Source organism: Scyliorhinus canicula, chromosome 9 (assembly GCF_902713615.1).
Source record: "Scyliorhinus canicula chromosome 9, sScyCan1.1, whole genome shotgun sequence".
NCBI lineage: Eukaryota > Metazoa > Chordata > Chondrichthyes > Carcharhiniformes > Scyliorhinidae > Scyliorhinus > Scyliorhinus canicula.
In genome coordinates this window covers 132,714,289-132,742,027 of record NC_052154.1, presented here as the reverse complement: position 1 = coordinate 132,742,027, position 27,739 = coordinate 132,714,289, and the positions used below count along the sequence as shown (strand labels likewise).

The 27,739-nt window shown below is 45.4% G+C and overlaps 1 protein-coding gene across 8 annotated transcripts in view; it reads right to left on the bottom strand.

Moving 5' to 3' along the window:
• Positions 1-27,739, bottom strand: part of LOC119971711 (guanine nucleotide exchange factor for Rab-3A-like) — a 106,971-nt gene that overhangs the window by 47,365 nt on the left and 31,867 nt on the right. For 2 of the 8 annotated variants that reach the window (XM_038807637.1, XM_038807640.1), the window contains exon 1: positions 8,386-8,551. The exons of 1 other annotated variant lie outside the window; for it this stretch is intronic. In XM_038807637.1, the coding sequence (XP_038663565.1) occupies positions 8,386-8,453 (68 nt within the window). In that variant the 5' untranslated portion in view covers positions 8,454-8,551. Of the gene's footprint in view, positions 1-8,385; positions 8,600-18,746; positions 18,823-26,602; positions 26,836-27,739 lie in introns of those variants that run through there. 5 more of the 8 variants (XM_038807638.1, XM_038807642.1, XM_038807639.1 and 2 more) reach the window with 5 other exon arrangements.

Sequence of the window (27,739 nt, the reverse complement as noted above, 5' to 3'; positions counted from 1 at the left end):
GGCCGGATTGTTCTTTTAGACCTCCTCAGCTCTGGCGCTGCGGCGGACACGGTTGTTGTAGGTGGTGACTCCGGAGGCGTGGTGTCTGTAGCTCGAGCTTCAGTCCGGCATGTCGGAGACGGTTGAGGGGTGGGGGTAGGCACGGAGGTGGTGGGTGGCGGCAGTGCGGGTGCAGAACAATACAGGAAACCCAGCGGGGCGTAAGGGGCACTGGAGGTGGTTGTAGGCAGTGGGGAAGGGTGCGCGTTTGCAGGGGAACTAGCTGGTGCCAGGTTCCGTAGGGAGACCGTATCTTGCCATCCGTCCTGGTGCGCGACATAGCCGTGCAGCAGCTGGACGCTCTCGACCAGGGGGGTCGGTCTTATGGCTCCTCGTAAGCTTCTGGAGAAGGACAGGTCCCGGAGTTGTCAGCCAGGGTGGAAGCAAGACCCCGGAGATGGACTTCCTGGGGAAGACGCCAAATGGTCGTGAGTGGTCTCGTTCGTGGCTGTGCAGAGGAGTGATCTAATGGAGTGGAGGGCATCAGGGAGGACCTCCTGCCAGCGGGGTAAATCGGGAGACTTCTAGACCCGAGGGCCAGAAGGACAGCCTTCCATACCGTCGCGTTCTCCCTCTCCATCTGCCTGTTTCCCTGTGGGTTACAGCTTGTAGTCCTGCTCAAGGCGATGCCCTTACTGAGCAGGTACTGACGAAGCTCAATCGCTCATGAACGATGTGCCCCGGTCGCTGTGGACGTATGGAGGGAAACCAAACAGTGTGAAGATGCTGTGTAGTGCCTTTATAACCGTGGCCGAGGTCATGTCGGGGCAGGGGACAGCGAAGGGGAAGCGGGAGTACTCATCAACGACGGTTAGGAAGTATATATTACAGTTGGAGGGGAGGGGCCCTTTGAAGTCAATACTGAGGCGCTCAAAGGGCTGGGAGACCTTTACCAGGTGAGCCTTGTCTGGCCGGTAGAAGTGCGGTTTGCACTCCGCGTAGACTTGGCAGTCCCTGGTCATGGCCTTGACCTCCTCAGTGGAGAAGGGCAGATTGCGGGCCGTAATAAAGTGGATGAGCCGGGTGACCCCCGGGTGACAAAGGTCATCGTGGATAGCTCAAATTCGGCTATCTTGCGCACTGGCGCATGTGCCACGGGACAGGGCATCTGGGAGCTCATTGAGCTTCCCAGGACCATACTTGATATCATAATTGTAGGTGGAGTTTGATCTTCCACCAAGATTTTGTCATTCTTAATTTTGCCCCGTTGTGCATTGTCAAACATAAAGGCTACCGACCGCTGGTCGGTGACGAGGGTGAACCTCCTACTGGCTAGGTAGTGCCTCCAGTGCCACACGGCTTCCACTATGGCTTGTGATTCCTTCTCGACCGAGGAGTTTCGGATCTCGGAAGCGTGGAGGGTTCTAGAGAAGAATGCTACTGGCCTGACCGCTTGGTTGAGGGTGGCAGCCAGTGCGATGTCTGACGCATCGTTCTCTACCTGGAAGGGGACGGACTCGTCCACCGCATGCATTGCCGCCTTAGTGATGTCGGCTTTGATGCAGCTAAAGGCCGAGCGGGCCTCATCCAACAGGGGAAATGTGGTGGTTTTAATAAGAAGTGGGCGGGCTTTGTCCACATAGTTGGGGACCCACTGCGTATAATAGGATAACAGCCCCAGGCATCATTTGAGGGCCTTGAGGCTGTGGGGAGGCAGGGGTGGGGGGGGGAAAAATTCCGAGAGGGGGAGAATATGGTCGGGGACGGGCCCTAGGACTCCGTTCTCCATGACGTAACCGAGGATGGCTAGTCGGGTAGAGCGCAAAACGCACCTCGTTGTTATATGGGAGGTTGAGGGATTGGGCGGCCTGGAGGAACCTCTGAAGGTTGGTGTCATGGTCCTGCTGATCATGGCCGCAGATGGTAACATTGGCCAAGTTCGGGTATGTAGCCCGCAAACCGTACTGGTCCACCATTTGGTCCATCGTTCTCTGAAAAACCGAGACCCCGTTAATGACGCCAATGGGACCCTGAGGAAGTGGATGAGCTGGCCGGCTGCTTCAAAGGCAGTGTAGTGACGCTCTTCCGGGCGGATCGGGAGCTGGTGGTAGGCCAACTGCAGATCGACCGGTGAGAACACCTGGTACTGTGCGATCTGGTTGACCATCTCCGCTATGTGGGGGAGGGGGAATACGCATCCAGTTGCGTGAACCAGTTAATGGTCTGGCTGTATTCCACAACCATCCGATTCTTTTCCCCGGTCCGGACGACCACCACTTGTGCTCTCCAGGGCCTGTTGCTGGCCTCGATGATCCCTTCCTTCAACAGTCGCTGGACCTCCAACTTGATCAAAATCATGTCTTGGGAACTGTACTGCCTGCTCCTGGTGGCGACGGGCTTACAGTCATGAGTGAGGTTCACAAAGAGTGAAGAGGGGGGGGGGGAAACTTGAGGTCGCGAGGCTGCATACCGTGTGGTGGGGAGCTTCTGGACTTTAGGTCGGCCCAGACAGACTCTGGCGACGTGTCCCTTTTTGCCACAGTCGCTGCGCGGGCTGGGCAGCACTGCCGGGGGTGTTGACCCTGACCGCAGAAGTAGCACTGCGGTTCCCCGGTCTGGACGGACAGCCACATGGCACAGGCCTGTGACGTAGTCGGGTCCGATGGGGGCCTCGACGATGGTGTCCACAAGGGATTTGTCGGTCCGCGGGGAATGCACCGAGGATCTAGTAGGCCACCTCTAATGAGGTGGCTAGTTTTACCGTGTCCCGCAGGTCAGTGATCCCGTTTTCCAGCAGGCACTGCCTGATATAGTTCGCTTGGACCCCAGCCACGTAGGTGTCCCGGATCTGCAGGTTCATGTGTTCCTCTGCCGTCACATCCCAATAGTTGCAGTTCCTTGCGAGTAGGATCAGGTTGTCCAGGTACTCATCCAGTGATTCCCCGGCACGTTGACAGCGAGTAGTGAGGAGGTGTCGTGCAAACACCTCGTTTACGGGCTTCATGAAATGCGCCTCGAGGATCTCGACCGCCGCCTCGTACATGGCAGCTTTCTCTATCATCACGGAGATTTGATGGCTCACCTGAGCGTGGAGGAGTCGCAGCTTGAGAGTTTCAGAGGGAGGCGTTGCAGAGGAGCAGAGGTAGGCCTCAAAATAGCGAAGCCAATGTTCGAAGATCTCCTTGGCCTCTGTCGCTCGCGCATCGAGCTCAAGTTTATCTGGCTTTAGAGCGGCTTCCATGGTGCTGTCGCTGGATAATAAATTGTTATACCGTCAATTCACTATGAGACCGTGAGAACGAGCGAATATAAGGCTTTATTATCCAAGTGCTCGCCTGCCAGTGTCTGCTGTACAAATGAGTGCCACCCACAGGTGGCTGGTCTATATAATCGCCCCGGGCAGGGCAGAGCCAGAGGCGGAGCCCCCCAGGGTTCCAGTACAAGGTCATAGGTCACAGCACTATACAGACAGTTCATACTTTAGGTGAATACATTCACCACACACGACAAACATTTTCTGGTTTTAAAACACAAATACCCTTTTCATACCTTCAAAACATGTCGGGCTAGATGTTTCTTCACCTGCCCCTACAGGAGCAAACAAATCATTTATTGATCGGTAAATCAGAGCTAAAATGGCCACCCTGCCAGTCTCGTAGCTGACAATGAGGTGCTGCTGCTGTTTGGAGTTGGGTGGGGGAACGGTTTGCATCACACAGCAGCGCCCACAGAATGACAACAAAGCAGCAAACTTGGCAGTGCTGTGTGCAGCAGCCCAAAAGACGCAAGAACAGCTGTACAAGTATTTTGGTCTCGTTCTGGTTCGTTGGCTGCTCTTTAAAACCCAGTCATAATACACAAAGGAGTTGAATTTTGACTATGGAGCACTTTTATCTCCTCTAACTTCAGGGAACCCACCACGGAAATCCCATGTTTATGCTGTTGTAGATGTTACAACAGACGAGGAAATCACTGTATATACAAAGATGTCCAAAACAGGAGTAATATAGTCGAGAGACTGTGAGAAGTCTTCCTTCCGCTTCAAATGGCTTAGAATATTTGTTTCTGTAAATCCAGATATTATTTTTAGCTTGTTTATTTCTGACCATAAAAAAAACCTGTTTATTTAACAAAAAAGTCTGAATTAATAGAGTACCCAATTATCTTTTTCCAATTAAGGGGCAATTTAACGTGGCCAATCCACCTAACCTGCACATCTTTGGGTTCTGGGGGGTGAAACCCACGCAGGCACGGGGAGAATGTGTAAACTCCACATGGACAGCGACCCAGGGCCGGGATTCAAACCCGGGTCCTTAGCGCCATAGGCAGCAATGTGTACTGTGCCACATACCACCCCGGGATGTGACCGTAATGACCATGGGTTATTACACCCCATGATGCCATTGGTTCGGTGCTAATGCCCTTATGGTCAGTATCACCAATCTTCATCTGGCTTTGTCATGTTCCATTAATTGCTGAGCCTATTTACAAAAATAATTGCCAGACAGGCCTGCAAGACAGTTTACTGGCAGCATGGCTCAGGTGGCCTACAGACATCAAGTCATGCCTGATCCTGTACATCAACCATTTTATACTATATGTGTTACACAGTACATTTTACAGCACTACTTGTGGACCAGGAGGAGCTGGAGCACTTTCCAAATTCCACAAACATATCTTCTGCTGCAATCAGTCAAACTCTATTCCCAAACTGGTCATGCTGAGGGTCTGACCAGGTTGTTCCCTTCTGTCCATCATCCACCCACCTCAATCCCTATAGTCAGTTCGACCCCTCGCTAATCCTCCAGCTTTCCGAGGTGCTATCCCAACCATGGCCAACCCCAGCCTTCTGAAGCCGGTCTCTCTGGTCAGCTGCCAGACAAGAAATGGTGGGGGGGAAGTCATGTTGATCCTGCCATTAAATGGAGCAGGATCTGTGTTCCAGAGCTCTCACCAGTCCCTGCAAACCAGCTGTGCCTCTGCAAAGATATCATAGCCCATGTCCCTCCTTTTTATTAAACTATCCTGCTTTAATTAGCTCCTCAGTAATTTAGCCTAGAACCAGTTATTATAAATCCCATATAAACATTAAAAATAATTATAAATGCTTTCTTTCAGCAGGAACCTCATCTACCCAGAATGGGGAATGTTGAAAACAGTAAATTCAATGCGGCTCGCTTTGAATAGCCATGTGTTTCTTGGCACGGAGTGTACCGGGAAAAACGCGGCTAAACATGCTCGCTGTTCCCTTTTGGGAGAATTGCGCCCAGTGTCTCGGGTATAGATTCGGTTTTTCCCCTACATACCATTTCAATTAAAGACAGGGAAGTGCATTGCGAGAATCCAGTAGACAATGACACTTTAATATCTCAAAATGGTTTCATTCTTTTAAACCCAGGAGAGTCAGCAGTACCATTTCTCCTGGTAGCAGAGGCCCTATTGGCCAATCACTGACATGGGAAGGTCATGCCTTTCACTTCCTGTCTACCTGGTAGACACATCTGCAGTAACTTGGAATAGAAGACAGAGGAAGAGAACTCAAGGATAGAGCTAACCATTAACAAGGGTTTTGCTCACCTGTATGACACCCTTTGTTATTTTGTTAGAAGCTGCGTTACCAAATAGATTAAAATTCAAAGTAAACCATATTCTATTTGTTCACACAAGTATTGCCCAGTAGGATTTTAATACTCTCCAAACGGGTGGCGGGCATCGCCACACAATATATGCATGGGGTGGGAAATGAGGTGAATGTGTGAAATAATCTCCCAGAGATGAACTGGGTTTGAGAAAAACGACCAAGAGATGAACAGAAGCGCACTGCGACAGTAACTCTGTCAACTAACTATTTTTAGAACTAACAACTGATCATTATAGTTATGATGGAGCAACTAATATTTCACAGTATTTTCAATTCCTGCAATGACGGCCTCTTTACCATCTTACCAGAGCTAGACACCAGTTTAATTTAAGGTTTATTTTAAAAAATCAACTGTCATGGATTGTATGTGGCAGAGTCTGGAACTGCACTCGGTCATCTGATTAAAACATCTCATTTGATGAACATCAATCCACCCTATGTCTGTGACTGATTAGACATACAGAAAGTGATGAACATATTGAAGACTACTGATGTAAAGGTTTACAATGGCTTCATTTCACTTGACGTTTGAAATCAACCTTTGGAAGGAAGAATACAGGTGGGACATGTGTGAGCTTGTAAGTTGTGCTCATCCATCTTGGAACAGTGGTGATAGGGGTGGCACGTGGCTAGTATTGCTGCCCCGTGTGGAGTTTCCACATTCTCCCAGTGTCTGCGTGGGTTTCACGCCCACAACCCAAAGATGTGCTCGTTAGGTGGATGTGCCAGGCTAAATTTCCCCTTAATTGGAAAGAAAAAAAAAGATTGGGTACGCCAAATTTATATGAAAAAAAACAACTGTGGTGATATGCCTGTAAACAATATTGTAGATAGTTGGTGGTGCGACCTCCAATCAGCAGGTGGTGGTACAGATCTATCATGCGGTCTGGAGACAGTGGTCATGTGACAAGGCACTCAGCTATAAGTGAGGGCAGAGCCGGTGATCCTCAGAAGGTTAAGACGTACATGAGGACAGTTGTGCATAGGGGTAGTTCTAGGGGAGTATGAAGAAACTTCATGATAACTTGCTCTGTATCAGGTCGTTACCTTACCACCTGTGATTCAACAAAGATCCTGGTTTGGACAAGACACCAGCAGTTCAGTAGATTCCTTGCTCGGCAATGAACGCAACCACCAAAATCCCAAGACTAGAGTGCAAGATACCTACTCTAGTATCTGCTGAACACTGGTTTATTCGTACTACAATGGTGCCTAGCTTAGCTTCTAGGCACCATTCCCATCTCTTTTGCAAGAGTGAGTGGTAAAGCATCCACATCATACATGAGCATATCCCATCTGTTAACCCTTTACACTACAGTCATCGGGAAACAAGAGGTGTTGTTATAATAGCCCATGTTTTCAGCTGCCATGCCCCTTGATGCTCGAAATGTTTTCCCAAATCACTGAACTGCTCCTGCCTCCTTTAAAACCTAACCTCTCTGACCAAGAGCTTGGTCAGCTAACCTATCTTCCGGTGGCCCAGGTTTCAAATGTTGCTTTATGACATTATAGGAGGAGGAGTTGAGCCATGAGACATTTTACTGCCTTAAAAAGGCACTTCATAAATACAAGTTGTTTTGGGATGCTGCCTATGTTGAGATATTGGGCATCAAAAGTGACAGTTGAGACTGGTAATGCTGAAGCTGAGAATATCAAATGCAATGTCAAAAATGGCATGTTTGGAGCTTTTTAAAAATAGGATCAGTTCACGATTCATTGATTTAATATTGTGATGTTAGAACTTTTAGGACTAAACTAAAATTTTTCTTCAAGATGATTCATTTAATACCAAAGAAATCCGTGGGCTTTTTCTTTTGATCAAAATGTTCAATTATTGAGAAAAAAGATTAATCACAGAGAGAGCGAGACAAAGGTTAGCACTGCTACAAATCAGTCAGAAATACAGTTCTTGTGCTTTTACAACCAGCTTCTTAATTTCTCCATTGTGTACAGGTGATGTGACCAGGCAGAAGAACACTTCCAGAATCACGATTACCAATAGGACAGCTCCATGAATGGCCCATCCTTGATGATAGCAGAGCATTGCATGTGAATGCAAAAGATAAGGCTGAAGTGTTACAAGTGCTAGGTGCTTTTCTCGACTTTCTGGCTCAACGATAGGGTACGGGGACAGTAGCAGCAGCAACCTGGAGAGGGGAGGGGGAAAAGGTGGGGGGGGGGGGGGGGGGGGGGGACGGACGATGACTATGTTTGTTTATTTAATTTAAATTTATTTTTAAGTTCTTTTGTTGTTCATTGGGGTTGGGGGGGGGGGGGATGGGATACATGCATCGATACGGTCTGGGGGTGGTACAGTTATTATGGGTTATTTTGTTGCATTTCATTGTTTGTCGTTATGTTTTATATTTTCTGTAAAAAATTCCAATAAAAATTATATTTTAAAAAATAAGTGCTATGTGCATCACGTTTGACCTACACCAGAGACCCCCCCCCCCCCCCACCAACAACAGATGCCAGTCTCCAGCTAATTTGCTTCATTCAAGCGGTTGGTGGCGTGCACTAGATACAGCCAAGATGGATCCCAACATCCCCCCAAATGTCTGCTGATGTCCGATGCTCCAGCTTAAGCCATGCTGTTCCAATGCAGCTACAACACTGGTATCTAGTTGAAAATTGCCTAGTATGTCCTATCCACAAAAGCAGGGCAAATCCAATCTGGCTATTTACTGCCCTATTAGTTTACCACCCTATCTTAAAAGCTCAGGTGATGGAGGGTGTGGTCAGTGTCGTCAAGCAGCACTTACTCAGCAATAATCCACTCACTGATGTTCAGTTTGGGTTCCGCCATAGTCCCGTAGTTCCAGTTCTCCATACAGCCTTGGTCCAAACATGGGGAAAACAGCCAAATTCCAGAGATGAGTCGGGAATGACTGCCCTTGATATTAAGGCTCCATTCGACTAACTGCAGCAGGAGGGAGCTCTAGCAAAACTGTAGTCAACGGGAATTGTGCGAAACCCCTAGTACAAAAAGAGAAATGGGTGTAGTTGTTGGAGATCAATCTTCTCAATCCAAAGGCATCACTGCAGGAGTTCCTTAGCGTCGTGCCTTAGCCCCAACCACCTTCAGCTGCTTCAATGACTTTTCAACAAGGTTCTATAGGCTTGTTCTTCCATAAAGTTCTTCTAGAAGTGGAGAGAGAGCCATTTACAGCACAGAAGGAGGCCATTTGACAGCTCTCTCTCTCACACACACCACTCAATCCCTGTAGTTTGGCAGATTTATTTCCTTCAAGCACCCATCCAATTTTCATTTGAAATTATTGACCACTCCCACCACCTTCCTCTCCACATCATTGTCACTCGCTGCATAAAATTGGAAAAGCTGGAGTTGTTGTCTTTAAAAAAGGAGATTTGTTTCCCTGCACAAGGTAGATAAGGAAAATGCTTCCCATTAGCTAATTTCACAAGGATCAGGGGACACCCATTTAAGGTTTTGGCCAAGAAACACAGGGGGGGGGGGGGGGGGAGAATGTGAGAATATTCATGTACGGTCTTCAATGCCATTCTCAACTCCTCAGATAACAAAGCAGTCTGCATGCAGGAAGACTTGGACAATATCCAGGCTTGCGCTACAACATGGAAAGTAACATTCATGCCACACAAAAATGACCATTTCAAACACAAATTAGTCCAACCATCTCCCCTTGGCAGTACCATTGCTGGGTCTCAACACTGATCAGAAACTGAGTGGAGCATCCACTTAAATACTGCGATTACATGAGTAGGTCCGAGTCGGCAGGGAATTCTGCAATTAGTGACTCATCTAAAGCTCCTCAAGACCTGTGCACCATCTACAAAGCACATGATGAAAAACATGTCTGGGTGAGTGCAGCTCCAACATTTAAGAAACTCAACACCATCCAGGACAAAGCAGCCAACTCAACTGGCACCCCATCCACCACCAATGCACTGGAAGCAAGGTATATCAATTAAGATGGACTACAGCAACTTACAAAAGCTCCTTTGACAGCACCTCCCAAATCCAGCATCTAGAAGGGCAAAGACAGCAGATGCATGGAAACACTGCCAACAGCAGGATCCCCTCCAAGCCACACACCATCCGGATTTGGACATATATCCCTTCTTCTGCATCATCACAAGAACATAAAAACTAGGAGCAGGAGTAGGCCATCTGGCCCCTCGAGCCTGCTCCGCCATTCAATGAGATCATGGCTGATCTTTTGTGGACTCAGCTCCACTTTCCGGCCCGAACACCATAACCCTTAATCCCTTTATTCTTCAAAAAATGATCTATCTTTACCTTAAAAACATTTAATGAAGGAGCCTCAACTGCTTCACTGGGCAAGGAATTCCATAGATTCACAACCCTTTGGGTGAAGAAGTTCCTCCTAAACTCAGTCCTAAATCTACTTCCCCTTATTTTGAGGCTATGTCCCCTAGTTCTGCTTTCACCCGCCAGTGGAAACAACCTGCCCGCATCTATCTTATCTATTCCCTTCATAATTTTAAATGTTTCGATAAGATTCCCCCCTCATCCTTCTAAATTCCAACGAGTACAGTCCCAGTCTACTCAACCTCTCCTCGTAATCCAACCCCTTCAGCTCTGGGATTAACTTCGTGAATCTCCTCTGCACACCCTCCAGCGCCAGTACGTCCTTTCTCAAGTAAGGAGACCAAAACTGAAAACAATACTCCAGCTGTGGCCTCACTAACACCTTATACAATTGCAGCATAACCTCCCTAGTCTTAAATTCCATCCCTCTAGCAATGAAGGACAAAATTCCATTTGCCTTCTTAATCACCTGTAAACCAACTTTGTGACTCATGCACTAGCACACCCAGGTCTCTCTGCACAGCAGCATGCTTTAATATTTTATTGTTTAAATAATAATCCCGTTTGCTGTTATTCCTACCAAAATGGATAACCTCACATTTGTCAACATTGTATTCCATTTGCCAGACCCTAGCCCATTCACTTAACCTATCCAAATCCCTCTGCAGACTTCCAGTATCCTCTGCACTCCTCGCTTTACCACTCACCTTAGTGTCATCTGCAAACTTGGACACATTGCCCTTGGACCCCAACTCCAAATCATCTATGTAGATTGTGAACAATTGTGGGCCCAACACGGATCCCTGAGGGACACCACTAGCTACTGATTGCCAACCAGAGAAACACCCATTAATCCCCACTCTTTGCTTTCTATTAATTAACCAATCCTTTATCCATGCTACTACTTTACCCTTAATGCCATGCATCTTTATCTTATGCAGCAGCCTTGTGTGGCACCTTGTCAAAGGCTTTCTGGAAATCCAGATATACCACATCCATTGGCTCCCCGTTATCCACTGCACTGGTAATGTCCTCAAAAAATTCCTCTAAATTAGTTAGGCACGACCTACCCTTTATGAACCCATGCTGCATCTGCCCAATGGGACAATTTCTATCCAGATGCCTTGCTATTTCTTCCTTGATGATAAATTCCAGCATCTTCCCTACTACCGAAGTTAAGCTCACTGGCCTATAATTTCCTGCTCTCTGCCTACCTCCTTTTTTTAAACAGTGGTGTCACGTTTGCTAATTTCCAATCCACCGGGACCACCCCAGAGTCTAGTGAATTTTGGTAAATCATCACTAGTGCATCTGCAATTTCCCAAGCCATCTCTTTTAGCACTCTGGGATGCATTCCATCAGGGCCGGGAGACTTGTCTACCTTTAGCCCCATTAGCTTGCCCATCACTACCTCCTTAGGTGATAACAATCCTCTCAAGGTCATCACCTGTCATAACCTAATTTCTATCAGTCACTGGCATGTTATTTGTGTCTTCCACTGTGAAGACCGACCCAAAAAACCTGTTCAGTTCCTCAGCCATTTCCTCATCTCCCATTATTAAAACTCCCTTCTCATCCTCTAAAGGACCAATATTTACCTTAGCCACTCTTTTTTGCTTTATATATATTTGTAAAAACTCCTGCTGTCTGCTTTTATATTCTGAGCAAGTTTACTTTCATACTCTATCTTACTCTTCTTTATAGCTTTTTTAGTAGCTTTCTGTTGCCCCTTAAAATATTTCCCAGTCCTCTAGTCTCCCACCAATCATTGCCACTTTGTATGCTCTTTCCTTCAATTAGATACTCTCCCTTATTTCCTTGCTAAATATTCTGAAACTCCCAATAGGACGGAGGGTGGGTGTACCTACATCCCACAGAGGGTCAAGGAGGCTCACCAAAAACTTCTCATTAGGGATGGGTGATAAATGCTGACTTTTTAAAAAACATAATATTTAATAGTATTTGAAAATTTATAACAGTAACAAACAATGACATCAGCATGGCAAAATAAATTTCCCTCCCCCCCCCCCCCCCCCCCCCCCCCAAAGCCCAATCTTCACGCACCTCAATCATACAACAACAATCCGCCCGCCCCACTCCACTTTGGAATACTGCATCTGCTGACATTTTAATTTTCCCTGAGAAAGTCGACGAACGGCTGCCACCTCTGGAGAACCCCATCATTAACCATCTCAAGGCATACTTTATTTTCTCGAGACTGAGAACCCCAGCCATGTCACTAACCCAGGTCTCTACACTCGGGGGCTTCGAGTACCTCCACAATAATAAGATCCGTCTCCGGGCTACCAGGGAGGCAAAGGCCAAGACGTCAGCCTCTTTCGCCCCCTGAACTCCCGGATCTTCCGATACTCCAAAGATCGCTATCCCTGGACTCGGCACCACCCGTGTTTTTAGTACTGTGGACATTGCCTCAGCAAAATCCTGCCTCGAAGCTTCGGGCATGCCCAAAACATGTCAACATGATTTGCTGGGCTTCTCGCGCGCCTCGCACACCTGTCCTCAACCCCAAAGAACTTAACTCATCCGAGCCACTGTCTTGTGTGCCTGGTGGACCACCTTTAATTGTATCAGGCCAAGCCTGGCGCACGATGAGATGGTATTAACCCTGCTTAGGGTGTCCGCCCACAGCCCCTCCTAGCTCATCCACCCACTTGCCCTTAATGAAATGAAATTCGCTTATTGTCATGAGTAGACTTGAATGAAGTTACTGTGAAAAGCCCCTAGTCGCCACATTCCGGCACCTGTTCGGGGAGGCTGTTACGGGAATCGAACCGTGCTGCTGGCCTGCTTGGTCTGCTTTCAAAGCCAGTGATTTAGCCCAGTGTGCTAAACAGCCCCAGTGTAGCTCCTCCACTGGGGTTTCCTCTGCCTCCGAAAGCTCCTGGTAAATATCCGATACCTTCCCCTCTCCCACCCAGGTACTGGAAACTACTCTATCCTGTATCCCCCGTGGCGGCAGCAGCGGAATGGCCGGTACCCGTTTTCTCAGGAAGTCTCACACCTGCAAATACCTAAAACCGTTCCCTGCTGGCAATTTAAATTTATCCTCCAAAGCTTTCAAGCTGGGAAAGCTCCAGTCTATGATAAATGCTGACCTTGTTATGCACGATCTCTAGAGCTCAAGAGTGAATTTTTTTAAAAATCCAAAATTCTAACATCCCCGACTGAGGTGGATAATGCGTACAATCCAGAGTACAACCCATTCGCAGCATCAATGCACAACGCACACATGGTCACCCCAAGGCACAAAGCAGTAAGCTCACACCATCACTGTTTTCTATCTTCTGGCAGCTCGCTCTCCTGTTCCCGAGTCTTCAATGAGCTCTACTATTCGCACCTTGTATTAAATCCCTGTTTCACCATCCTCCCACTCAACCCAGTTCTAGATCACTCTCTCTTGGGTTGTCACTGGGTCCTACCGCTTGCTGATTTCCCACAGTTATTCTGCCACACAGTGAGCAATGGCCAGGAAAGCAAGCCAAATGTTACAGTCACCTTAAACTGCAAAGGTGAATTTCAAATAATTTACATAAAGCTGCAGAGATTGTGTTGAATGCCAGACAAATGGATTTCCAGCTACTTCAGGCAAGAGGGGTTGATTTCTACCCACCAGAGATCTTCCCATGATGGAATTGCAGGGAAGGCCACAGATGATGACGTGAATCTTCTCTTATTATCACCCAACCAGCACATCCTTGGACACCAATCTGCAATTTTAGCATGGCCAATCTGTTGTGTGTGATTATGGCTCACTATTGCAATTCCACATGATGGAATATCACAGATAAGCCGGATGGTCCCAACATCTCCTGCATTTACTTTCCAACCTTCGAAACACAATATGAAGGGACCGATTTGTCTAGACTACGGATAGAAGTCAATTTTGAATCCCTACAGTGGTGAAAAGGAGGCCATTCAGCCCGTTGAAAGAGTACTCCACCCAAGCTCACTCCCTCATCCTATCCTAATTACCCCTTAATCCAACTAACACATCGTTTTTGGACACTAAAGGGACAATTTAGCATGGACAATCCACCTAACCTACAAATCTTTGGACTGTGGGAGGAAGCCAGAGCATCCATCCAGACAGATAGATAGTGAGCCAGGGCTGGAATTGAACCCTGGTCTCTGGCACTGTGAGGCAGCAGTGTTTGCCACTGTGTGGGCCCCCCATCCAGTCCAGTTGTAACAATCCTATAGCTGTCCCAGATGAGCCTCCCCACCTCTGGCAAGTCATCTGATCTCAGCTAGGACAGTGGTAGGGCAGCTACAATTAGCTTTTGCACCGCTCAGTTAGTGGACAAACATCAAACAGACATCTAGATAGATGCTGAATAAAAAGGCTCCCCCTGCACAGTTCCACCAAATACTCCTAGATCAGGTAGTGTAGACTGGAGTGTCAGCTTGGTTCAGCTGCTAACACACAAGTCTGACTACATAGCTGTGTATTGATTCACTGCAGGACTTAGCATTGATTCTGGTGAATGGAGGAATTGATTCTGTAGAAAGATGCCATCCATTGGATCTTAAAATAAACCCTCCACAATGATCCATTTTTATTGTTCCGTGTTCTCCTAGGTTGTGACCAAATTTAGCATCGAAACCAACACCAGTTCTCAAATAGATCAACTGATAAGAGATGGTAACCTACCCAACTTAAATAGAAGGGTAATCGGGTTGGTTCCTTCTCTGGTGGGCAGTCCAATCATCCCAATTTTCCAGTATTTACTGTATCCAGACAGTCTGGTGCGAGCCCAGACATGCAGCAAGATATTACAATATACGCATTGTAAGGGCGGGGGACAGAGTTTCAATAGTAACTCTCAATTTCCAGGATGAGGAGAACAGGGGAATGTGATCAATTGGATAACTCTTTCAGAACAGCTAGCATAGAGAAAAGGTGGGTCAAATACAAAAGCAAGGAAGTCACGTTGGAGTTATATAGAACATTGGTGAGGCCACAGCTGGAGTACTGTGTGCAGTTCTGGTTGTCACATTATAGGAAGGGTGCGATTCACCAGGACATTGCCTCGGATGGAACCTTTAAAAAGTTATGAAGAGAGGTTGGAAAGTCTTGGGTCGTTTTCACTGGAGCAGAGAAGACTGAGGGGTGACCTGATAGAGGTGTACAAGATTGTGAGGGGCACAGACAGGGAGGATAGGGAACAGCTATACCCCTTAATAGGTCAGTTACAAAAGGGACACAAGTTCAAGATGAGGGGTGGAAGTTTCGGGGGAGGGGGGAAATTTGAGGAAAAACTTTTTTTTTTTTAATAACCCAGAGGGTGGTGACGGTCTGGAACATACTGCCTGGGAGGGTGGCAGAAGCAGGTTAGCTCACATCCTTTAAAAAGTATCTGGATGAGCACTTCAGCACATCATAACATTCAAGGCTATGGGCCAAGTGCTGGCAAATGGAATTAGGATTGGCAAATCAGTTGCCTTTCATGTGGCGCTGCAGACTCGATGGGCCGAATGGCCTTTTCTGCACTGTATTTTTGTGATTCTGTGAAATGGCATCCTTCTTTTCTGCATGGTTCTATGAAGCATTGAGGGATTTTTTTTAAAAATTTTTCCAGCAGTTTGCAAACTAAACTGATGGTTTTAAATAATATTAAGCTAAAGAGCAAGAGTGAGGGAGAAACACAAGAGCGAGAAACATCTGGGTACCAGCCTGGATGGAGCTACTGCTTAGGTCGAATTCAGGCCAATGTGGGTTCAGACTAGGAGAGTGAAGTGAATGCAGACAGATGCTTCAAAGAGGAATTTGGTGGGAGGTATTGGGTTTAGGAATTGTGGTCTCTGACCCCCTGTTACATTTTTAAATGTATAAACGTATATGCAAGTTTTCTTAGCCTCTGGGATTTCCTGACTGGAAGCTGCCAATTTTCCAAGTTAAGAGAAACAGTCAGTGCCTCCTTCATGTACATCTTATACAAACAACAGCTGGTGGTTAGGAATGAAACAGAAATTGAGAGGGGTACAGGAAAGCCACCCAGAAAGAGTTCAAGCTAAGATTCTGAACCAGAAATGTCCCTCTTCTCTGTTAGAATTCTTCTTGCCTCTTATTTTGAGAATGCGACTTTGAACTCTTCCTCTGCCATCCCTTCCAAGTCCAAATAACCTAATTGCATATTCTTTCTGTCAAGTCCAAGTCTACAGTCTGTATTCTAGCCAAGTCTAGCCAGAACCTCAAAACCATCAAACTCCTCAACTCCCTTGTTTTTCTTCTTTCTGCAATCCAAGGCTTTCAAATTCTAGCGTGGCATCACCTAAACAATCCTTCACTATTCCCTGGCCTTCTCACCCAAAAATGTAAGTCCTATATTTGTAAAACTGCCCATGTCATGGCTCCCTCTGTAGCAGTAAGATCCCTAGTTTAATTCCCAATTCCTGCCGAGTTAGTTTATTGCAGTCCAGGTGGTGGCAAGAACCCGATAACTGATTTTTATTCTTTGGAGTTGGAGCTGGGATGCAGGGGAAGAGCCAGCCAGAGTTCAAATTTCATGTTGATACTTAATGCCGCTTTCTAGAAAGTATGCAAATGTTGACTTGAGTCACAAAAGGATTGTTGTTTTTCCAGTGATGATTCAGTTGAATAGTCAGTTTCACTGTCCTTCCCACATAGTCTTTTGTACTTTAAGATAATAGAAAGCGAGAGAGCAGATGGGCCTGAGTGTTACTGACTGGAATCTAATGGAGACTTCATCACCAAAATCCAGTAGATCACATTCTGCTTAACTGGAGGATTCATATGAATACCATGGTTACAGTAGCTAGGCAGAGGCGATGACAAGTAGCTCATCTCCTGTCCTCGCAAATGCCTTCCACTATCTAAAAGATGCAAGCCAGGAATGTGACTAGATGGTAACGGCTATTAAACATTTCCCTTTATATCATGTGTCAGACATGGAATCAGGGAATGTCTACAGCAGTGTTCTTCAAACTCGGGGGCTCGCGGGCGGGTGTCGGGAGGGTGGCGGAGCTCCTGATCGCGCAAATCCCCGCACAGCAGCCGGCTTTTAATAACGCCGGCTGCAAGCGGCCTTTAAAATTGCCGCAAACACGTATAAAAAATTCAGCAGCATTGCACATGCAATCATCGGCGCGCATCGGGCACGTGCATGCGGCTGCTATTTTTTTTATAAATGGTCGCAGCTTTTAGTTTTACTAGTTCAGGGAGTTTTATTCATTTAATTTTTATTTTATTCATTTTATTTTTTAACAAGTTCGGGGGGGTGGGGGTTTGTTTGATAAAATTTTACAGGAAAAAAAAAATTCAGAACTTTGGGCAGCTGGAGACGCCATACTTTCCGACAGCGGAAGGCTTCACCTTCATCCAACAGGTTCCATTGGAAGAGCGTGTACGAGGGCCAAACGGACCCAAAACCATTTCCTCCATTTTTATTAGCAGCAAACAAGGTAAGAGAAAGTGGTGGGTCACTCAGGTCGGCCGGCGTGGGTCACGAAGGTTGGCAGGTTGGTAAAAATGGTTCCTTGGGAAAAAAGTTTGAAGAACACTGCTCTACAGTGCAGGAGGCCCATCAAGTCTGCAGCGACCCTTGGAAAGATTACCCACTAGAGGCTCATACCCCAACCCTATCCCTGTAAACCCACCTAACCTTTTTGGACACTAAGGCGCAATTTTAAATGGCCAATACACCTAACCTGCACATCTTTGGACTGTGGGAGGAAACCGGAGCACCCAGAGGAAACCCACGCAGACACTGGGAGAACGTGCAGACTGCACACAGTCGTTCACCCAAGGCTGGAATTCAACCCAGGTCCCTGATGCTGGGAGGCAGCAGTGCTAACCACTGTGTTACCCACATCTAGACATCGTCTGATAATTCCTATGTCTACATCTAAACAGTCAGTCACTTCTTCCAAAAAAAACAACTCAACAACGCTGAAGAAGTTGGAAGTAGAGAAAAGGAAGGAGAGTGAAGAGGATAGCAAAGCATAGAGCCAAGTACATTAATGCCATTTGGCCATCCTTTGTGGCCCATATGGCACATGCAATTTAATACATTTATGCTTTTCACATGAGGCAACAGCTTGGAGTCCTGCACCCCTGCAAAAATGTCCCACACCAACACCACAACCCAAACCTTACTCCGGAGCCAACACTGGTAAATCACGTTTCTAACCATTCTCTAACCAGACAGCTCATTTGCCTACCCACAACAGGCCGACGACACCTTTTCATCAAAGCTAAGTATCGAAGCAGAATTCTGCAGAATCTACAAATGGGAAATAGGCAAAAAAAATAAATACAGGAAAGAATGCTTGTGCTTTGTACAGTCCCAGGGGCTTGACAAGAGCAGGTCAGAGTTGAGAAAAGAAAACCGAATCTACTGCAAAGTTCTTCTGACAAAAGATTTTGTGCCCAAAAAAGCAGAGATTTTTCCCGTGAAGAAAGAGAGAGTGGTCCCATCGGAAGTGGTGAGTCAGGCTGCATTGACACAGTCAGGCCTACCCACTGGAAAACAGCTGTGCCTAATGCTGCTGGACGCAGCAAGGCTTTCCAACCCAGCCTCTCAAACATTCAAATCTCTACACAGTTCTCTGATCATTCTTGCAGATGTTGCAGGTTTGATTCTGTAAAATCATTGCCAGGTATGATACTACTTGTTATTGTACATATGTACACCTTTGAACTAGAGAGCAACTGGGGTCATTGAGGGGATTACAGCCATCATTCAAACGGAGAATGTGAAAAACCAGTGGAGCTCATAAATTACCCAGGGCTCCAATTAGAGCTGAAGGAATAAACAAATTAAATCCAACCTTTCTCCTCTGCCTGTATTCCATTTTATTATGAGCAGATTACATGGTGCAATGTTCATGGTGAGTTGAGAATTCCCTATTTTATAACAAAAAAGAGGCATTTGTCCAAGTAATGCTATAATGTTTGCTAGTACATTGGAGACTTAATTCCACATCTGCTCATATTCAGTGAAAATAGAAGTCTTATTATTCCCTTATATATGTTTTTTAATCTATATATTTAATTTTCAAATGTCACTGATGTGCTAATTGAAGTGAGTTATATATCTCAGCCTTGAAAATCATTAACCTTAGTGGTGAATTTGGGGTAGGACAAATCAGGCTTTATTTCCTTTCAATCTTTATTAGTGTCACAAGTAGGCTTACATTATCACTGCAATGACATTAGTGTGAAAATCCCCCAGTCGCCACACTCCGGCGCCTATTCGGGTAGCCGGAGGGAGAATTCAGAATGTCCAATTCACCTAACAAGCACATCTTTTGGGACTTGTGGGAGGAAACCGGAGCACCCGGAGGAAACCCACGCAGACACGAGGAGAACGTGCAGACTCTGCACAGACAGTGACCGAAGCTGGGAACTAGATCCTGGGTCCCTGGCGCTGTGAAGCAACAGTGCTAACTACTGTGCTACTTTATAAATTGAAATCAAAAGCTTCAGCAACTAGTACAGGGTATTATTTTCACCCTGTGAAAAATTCTAAATTTTACATGAATAAAGATTTTGAAATAGGTTTTGTGAAAGCAATGGGAATGAATTTCTGCAGGGATTCTCCACTGCCTCTGGCAAAACAGTATAGACATGGACAAATGGGAGAAATCCTGTGGGAACAAAATACCATGCTGTTCTTTCAGCCCTCAGATGCTACCTGCATTCTTGAAAAGAATGCATAATGAATTATGCAGGATCTACAAATAGTATTCCTGCACTGGACAAATGTATCATTCCCAGGATTTTGAAAGAAGCTGAGGCTTTCAAGCACAACCTGTATTGAAGGTATTTAAAAAGTAAATCAGTGGGTGAATTTAAATAACACAAATATGCAGTATGCAATAGTTTATTTATTCAACATTTAAAACTTAATGTTGGACATTCAAAGATTCAATTAATCAACAAGGGCAATAAATATTGGCATGCTCATAGAATCCCTACAGTGCAGGAGGCCATTCTGCCCTTCGAGATTGCACCAACATTCCGAAAGGGCACTCCACCTAGGCCCTAGAAAAAGTCCGGAGTGATTCGCGCCCGTTTTCTGGCAGGAGTGGGGACATAGCCCCATTATTAGGAGAATCCCGGCCATGGTCTTGTTGGAGCATGAATTTTGGATTGGTAACATTTCCGATTCACCATTCGGCTCCCTCTATTGGTCAGCCAATTACATTCACAATTATTCAGTTCCTATGGTTACATGACACTATGTCGATAAAGCAGGAGATTTTGCAAATACCGCTTTTCTAACTGCACTCTGCAAAATACAGAAAAAAGAAATTGCACTGAGAGATCTCAAAGATATCTCTTCCAGTACTTTCTAGCCAATTAAGTACTTCTGAAGTGTAGTCACTGTTTTAATGAAGGAATCGCAGCAGCCATTTACACACAAAGTTCCCACAAGAAGCAAGGGTAACTTAAAAAGCTTTTACTGAAATTATTGATCTTTAATTTTTGATAGCAGCACCAATTTAATTAACTGCATGCGTCAAAAGTGCTTTTAAATTTAATATATGAGCTACTGGCAGCAAACACTCCCTACTGCATCATCCAAAAAAACACACGTTGATGTGTACAACAGTTTTTCTTTAAATTTTTGTAAAACTTTCAATTAAGGGGCGATTTAGCATGGCCAATCACCTACCCTGCACATTTTTTGGGTTGTAGGGGTAAACCACGCAAACACGGGGAGAATGTGCAAGCTCCACACAGACAGTGACCCAGAGCCGGGATCGAACCTGGGACCTTGGGTGTCCTGAGGCTGCAGTGCTAACCACTGCGCCACCGTGCTGCCCTCCCAATGCCAATTATTCAGTTTTTCCACTTTCAGACACCGATGTAACTTGCATGCATTTGTAGAATTTTGTTTTCATTTTGGATTTATTTCAGACTGTGCTCTGCAGTGTGGATATCAAATGAAAAGGTTTGACAGTAATTTGGGGTTATTACGACATTAGCGACAGATGTGTATAGTTGGTGAACAGGGCTGTTATAGTCTAATTGCATATCTTGGGACAAAATTACCCAGCTGGGGGACCAGCACTGATCCCGAGAACAGAGTGTACTGATAGAGACCCACACGTCTAAACACTCCCACTCCCCACCCAACACACTCACTACCCAAACACCCCACCCCACCCACCCCCTCCCCATGCCAATTAAGACAGAACCCCAGTCAAAATTCCAATTGATGACCCCGAAACAGTCCTAGATCCAGTTTCCCACCCCCATGACTACCCACGTCCCCTATACCCACCCCCAAAGTAACCTAGTTAATCCTAGTGTTAGCAAACAAACTAACAATTGGAAACTTAACACATCTTAGCCCCAACCTGCCTTCAACTGCTACCCACACACCCAGTTTTCTAAGAAGTTTCATTAGATCATGATCAGTTGGATTACCCCTCCCTAACCCAGGGCATTGGAGGTCAATTACAACACCTCAAGTAATGACCCTTCTGGACTCCTGCAGCCAACAGCGCAGACTGGGGACAGAACCCAAGACATTGAGGTTTACAGAACTCAGCACCTCACCAAAAAAAGCATTTAGCAACTGAGTCACAGGGCTGCACTGAAGGAAAGCTCAACTTGTTGACAGACATATCATGCTGTGTGTGAAGTGTATAACTATTCTCAGTTGTGCAAACATACCAGAGGCTTTTAAAAAAATCTGCTTAACAGCCAGAATATGAAAGCAAAAATCAGAAAAATCGTATCCACAGGAGACTCAACGGGTTATGTCCATGTCAGCTTGCAGCCCGCCACCTCAATCGATTAAGAGTCATCAGTATTCAGAGAGACATTCAATCCTCTGCAATCAGTGGTGTGACGTGTGCGTTGAACTTGGCTCTCATTAAAATAAAAGTTAAGCAAAGCCTGCTATTCATTTAAAGTTGCTGAGGGATCTGTGATTTTGAACTCAGTGCAGATGAATCCACTCAGCATAGCAGAGTGGGACCGCACTTCCTCTTCCAAATCCCCAACCACATTCAGAAATAACACTTGGCACAGCAGGAATAAGTGTGGCTGCCTTTGAAATCTCAACCCCCAGCCCTCAAGGAGAAAAAAATAACTTGCATCGAGATCCCATCGAAAGATCTCAACCTCGCACACAAAAATTTGTTTCAAGCTCACTCACTGTCTGTCACACAGTCATGTATGCTCAAAATTCAGTGTTAGCAGCCTTCACTTTTAAAAAGAAATCTCAATATTCTCTACTCTTCACAATGAACCATCTCAGTTCTACAGGCACTGATCAGTCATCAGGACCTTGCCCAAGGTGCCTATTACCACATGTTAGCTGAGACAGCAAGTGTGCTGCCAGACTTTGCAACCATGGGGATTCAGCGCACAATGTGACTTTACCCTTGACTCAGCATCAGCTCACCCACACTTTTACAGTAGGAGCCACTTCATAAACACTGGTACTAGACTAGTTGCCCAGAGGTTGCAAGTTAAATCTCACTAATAGAAATTTGGATCATCGAATTCAATGAATCTGATATTTTGTGGTTTATCATCAAGGGATACAAAAGCCACTGGATGCAGTGGTTTGTAAATCTTCTTTAGGGAAGACAACCTTTTTCTTAGTCTGGCCTACACGGGGATCTAATGATTAACCCTTAATGGCCTTTTTAAACACCCTGCTGTCGATCAAAAGGTAACCAACAAACTTCTTAGAGCAACAAGGGACGGACAATTAATGTACACTTGCCATTAGTGCCTATATTAAAAATATATTTTAAAAATCAGAAGCAGGATGTGTCTAATCTTCTTCCCTCTCTCTAGCCCCAATATACTCTCACATGCCATTCTTGTACATCTAAAAAAAAAATCCTGCCTCTATTTTACAAATAAGGATTATTTATGCTCCCCTACTTATCTCAACCCAATACTTGTTTATCACCTCTTAATTTCAACTATGCACAAATTCTAGGTCATTCCAAATTGCCAGACACTAAAAATATAAAAAGGTTTAAAGATCCTGGCGACATTGTCAAAATAAGTCACCATGTGTCACCTGGCTCAGTACAGTGGCCAAATATACCTGGTCAGCATCTGTGACATTCAAATTTGTAAACATAATTGCACAAATTGCCTTTGTTGTACTTAAGTTGAATAGATGCTGGGATATTATTTGACACCAGCTACATTCAGGGTAGATGGCAGAAATGTATATTTAATGTCTCACAGCTGGAGTACTTTGTCCTTGAGATTGAATCAGAGGGTCACAGGAGAGAATAATCACATTCAATCTCCCACACAAAAATTGCAACTGTGCAATCCATGACCAGTGTTTGAAGGACAATGTCAGTATTATTATACCAAAATAACTGCAATCTGGAACATTCAGAGAATTAAATCTTTGGGAATTAGGAGTCTTCAGAACAAACAACTGTGGAAAATTACTTGTTTTCTCAAATTCATAATGCCCTCTATTTCCTCTAAAAAAAATGCTATGATATATGCTGGGGTACCATGAAAGAGTCTGGGCAGACACGGAGTGTTAGGAAGCTATTTCTTCTTGGGTGATATCACAGAGCTCCATCTTGTGCTCACCTCACATCTACAGTACTTGCACTTTACAGCAAAGCACAATGCTCAGGAGTAGAGCCATAGTTAATCCCAGAGTGCAAAGGTTAGTTTGACACTGCTGAGAGAATTTTAACAGTGCAGGGACTGGATATCCAACCTGGCGGTCTGATTAGTTTATCGAGACCCAACAGTCTCCCTTTATTCAGTGGAACATTTGTGGAGTTGTTTCTGCACCTCTTTAGGTTCTTGTTGCCTTCTTTTAAATGTCCTTTGAAGTGATAGATTGAAAATTAAGTTTTGTTTAATTTTCTTCATCCAATGTGAGCATTTTACAAATCTCAGGAACTAGTGTCATCTGCATTGACCTAACTGTATAAGTTTATTTACAGTACTATTAAAATATCACAAAAACGTCTGCACTGTTTTATCCCAGCTCATTTCCAGCAGCTCCTGTTGTGGTTTGTTTTCTTTGGTCAGAGTCCACACCCAGGCTTAACCAATCAAGCACTGAGCTTAGATCAGTTACCAGACTCTCTCTCAGTCAAACATAAACATCAAGCATTCCCATGACAGGCACATGAGCGCTCCCTCTACACTGTCCCATAAAGCACTTGCATGTCAGGCACATGGTATAGCCTTGGATCAGTGATAACACTCCCCAGTGGAAGAAAGTAAAAGGGGCAAAGACCTAATTCAGAGATGAACACACAATCTAGGCTGGCACTCCTGAAGGGAGTGCTGCGCTATTGGGGATGCTTGTGTATCACATTAAGCAGAGGACCCTTCTGCGCTCTTTAATGAGTTTAAGAGATACCATGGCAAGATAAGAAAATAAATTGAGCAGAGCAGTTGTCCTGACGCTCTGGCCAATATTTATTTTCACCCAACACTTCAAACAGTTTTCAATTTGTTGCTTGTGGGGCCTTCTTATTGACAAATTAGCTGCTGCATTTTCCTATATTAGGACAGTGACTATATTCAAAAGTACATCACTAGCTTTGATGCCCTTTGATGATGCCCTGAGGAAGCTAAAGCTGCTATAGAAGAGAAAGTCATTTCTTTACATGGCAAGACACAGAATAAAGCTCCGTCTATACCATCCTTATAAAGCACTCCCAAATTATATACTGGGTCTGATGTAGCATAAAGTTCCTTTTACTCTATACCAACAACATGCGCCAGTCTCAACCTCAAAAGGACAGTCACAATTTACCCAATTTCCATCCCAGCCATCCAACAGCCTCCAATTCAGACATTGGAAACTGTGGAGTTCAAATCTTTACAGTTATCAGAAGAAAATTAAATGAAAGTGCTGATCAAGGGTCTTCGACCTGGAGTCGACACCATTTCGCTCTAGATATTGCCTGACCTGCTGAGGATTTCCAACACATTGGTTTCTATCTCCGATTTACAGCATCTGCAGTATTCTACTTTTGTACAAGATTACCAATATGAATGGATTTTACCTCAGCACCTCTCAGAACCAGCTCACAAACACAACTCCACCAATGGCAGCAAGGTAAAGTGCTCTGCTCATTGTGTTACTCATCACAGATAAAGGGCGTGAGGCGAACCCTACGTTCACCTGATGCCCGCACAAAAGTCATTAGCTAACAATCAGGAGCAGGAACACTGGTTGATTTTCCCTCCCTAATGCAGAGGCACCAAGGCCGGTTTCAGCAGTTTTATCTGTATCCCTGGTTGAAATCAACAGATACCACAGAACATAATCAAACCCAGCTCCTTCTGTTCTGCAAGTCAGTCACTACCTTTAACAAATGAGTGATCAGTGGAGGCACAACTGAGTTGATACATGGATGTGATTAAAAGCCCGTCACACTGGCTTCACGTGCATGTCAGGGCATCTTTCTGGGTATGCAGGCCAGCAGGTTTTAAACAGCCAACAAACAAGGATTGGCATAACCTTGCTCGGGATGAGAAAAGAACCAGAAGTATCACATTTCCACACTTGCAAATAAAGGCTGAAGTTTACCAAACATATATTTTCCATGAAGATGGTGCCCCTTTAAGAACGTCTATTGCAAAGTTTCTCAATAGGATATCAAACCACAGTTATGTTAACCTCACAGGGTGGAAAACATTCTAAATAATAGCACTCAGCAAGAGAAAGATCCAGACTCACAAGACTAAGTCAGTACAAGGGAAGTTTGATGGCTCACTTGAGTGAACATCTGGTGCAATATAGAGACTAGAAGGCTCCATGTTTGATCCCCAAGTCTGTGTTAATGAGCTGATTTCAGCCAGGTCAGCAGTAGGACTACAACAAGCCTCAGCAATCCTGGGCTAGAAAGAGGAAAATTGTCTTCCCTGCCCCTAATTACTAGGGTGACTCATTCAACAAAGTGTAAATATGTGGTCAGATGGAAGCAGAATTAGCTGTGATGCTTCCACAGCTGAATAGTTTGCGAAACCTCAAAGAATGGCCTCTAGCCCATGATACTAAGGAGTGTTTGTTGACTATGAAAAAAAAAGTGTTCACGAACAGCAATTACTGCCTTAAGGAAAAATCTGTGGGGGTTGGGGGGGGGGGTGATTATTTTTTAAGTATATCTCCAATGTCACTGTTTAATGCAATGTGCAAAAATGTGTTTCATTTGTTTCTCTAGCTTCAAGTTATCAATGTATCTCTGTTTCGGGATAAACTTCAACGGCTGAATGTCCCTTTCTCATTCCTGACTTTTTTTTTGAAAAAAACGTTCTTGTGTTTTCTATTGCATCTGTCTGTGTGAGGTTTGTGTGTCTCACAAGCCAAGTGATGGGCCAAGAGCTCCCCTTGAAAGTCACAAATCAACACCTAATTTATACTTTCACTGCATCGTACAGAGTCTGAAACACATCATTAAACATCAGTTTACAGTGTCCGGGCTTCCAACGGGATTTGCATCATTTTTAATACATCCCCGCGATCTGCAGCCTGCTTTCCCATCCCATACATTTTCAGCTCTTTGCTATTCTATAGCTCTACAAACCTCCCCAGATTTTCTTTCAGAGGCATCACTCGGTCTGCATTAGGACTGGTGACGGCAGAAGCCCCCTCCCACCCTTGCTGCTAAACACAGGAAAGAAACTATAACTCAACAGGGTTCCGACTTACCGTTTCCACATACCAGCGAGGGGCTTTCCCCTCCTCCACACCTAACTGCCCCGTGCTCGGGCTTGCTGCTGTGGCTTCATCTCTCCTCTCCTCCCAGGGCCAGCAGCTCCACTCTGCTCTCGGGGTCCTCTCTCTGTCTGTGTGTGTGCCTCCACTTCACTGCATTCTCCAACACGCACAGGAACAGCTCAGCTCAGCATAGACTCAATATCACATGATCACATTCAGCTCCAGCTCACTCAGCCTTTTGAATAAGGGAAACATGTGACCCTCCCTCCCCCCAGCATCTTCTGACAAATCGGCAGACACGGAGCTCCAGCTGACTGAGAGTGAGGGAAGCAGACGTCTTGACTAAAAACTGCTGACTTTCACTGCTGATGCCCGGCGAAAAGGCTTCCCTTCCCAAGGCAGTCACATCTGGCCACCTGAGTAACAGAGAGAGCTGCATGGCTCCGGACTTACACTCAACTCTCAACCCACCAACAACTGCCAGCTCCTCAGCTCACAACACCGGAGAAATAAACTCAAATGCGAATAATCCGATTATTCGCATTGCAAGACTGGGTCATTTTGATGTTTGCCCCTCTGAAGACATTACTCTTTGTTGGTGTATGGAGTTGCTTCACCCTCCGGCCAATTCATGTGAACAGAGAGTTTTGCTGCATTTTCCAGTGAGGACTGGATCCTGTTCTCTCCCAATCCACATCCTTCCAGCCAGAATAATTCAGGGACTAAGAGACCATAAAACATAGGAGCAGAATTAGGCCACTCGGCCAATCGAGTCTGCTCCCCCATTCAATCAGTTGATATTTTTCTCATCCCCATTCTCCTGCCATCTCCCCATAGCCGCTGATTCCCTTATTAATCAAGGACCTATCTATCCCTGTCAAAGACACTCAGTGATTTGGTCTCCACAGCCTTCTGCAGCAAAGAGTTCCACAGATTCACCACCCTCTGGCTGAAGAAATTCCTCCTCATCCCTGTTAAAGGATCGTCCCATTTGTCTGAGATTGTGTCCTCTGGTTCTAGTTTTTCCTACAAGTGGAAACACCCTCCCCCGTCCACTCTATCCAGGCCTCGCAGTATCCTGTAAGTTTCAATAAGATCCCCCCTCATCCTTCTAAACTCCAACGAGTA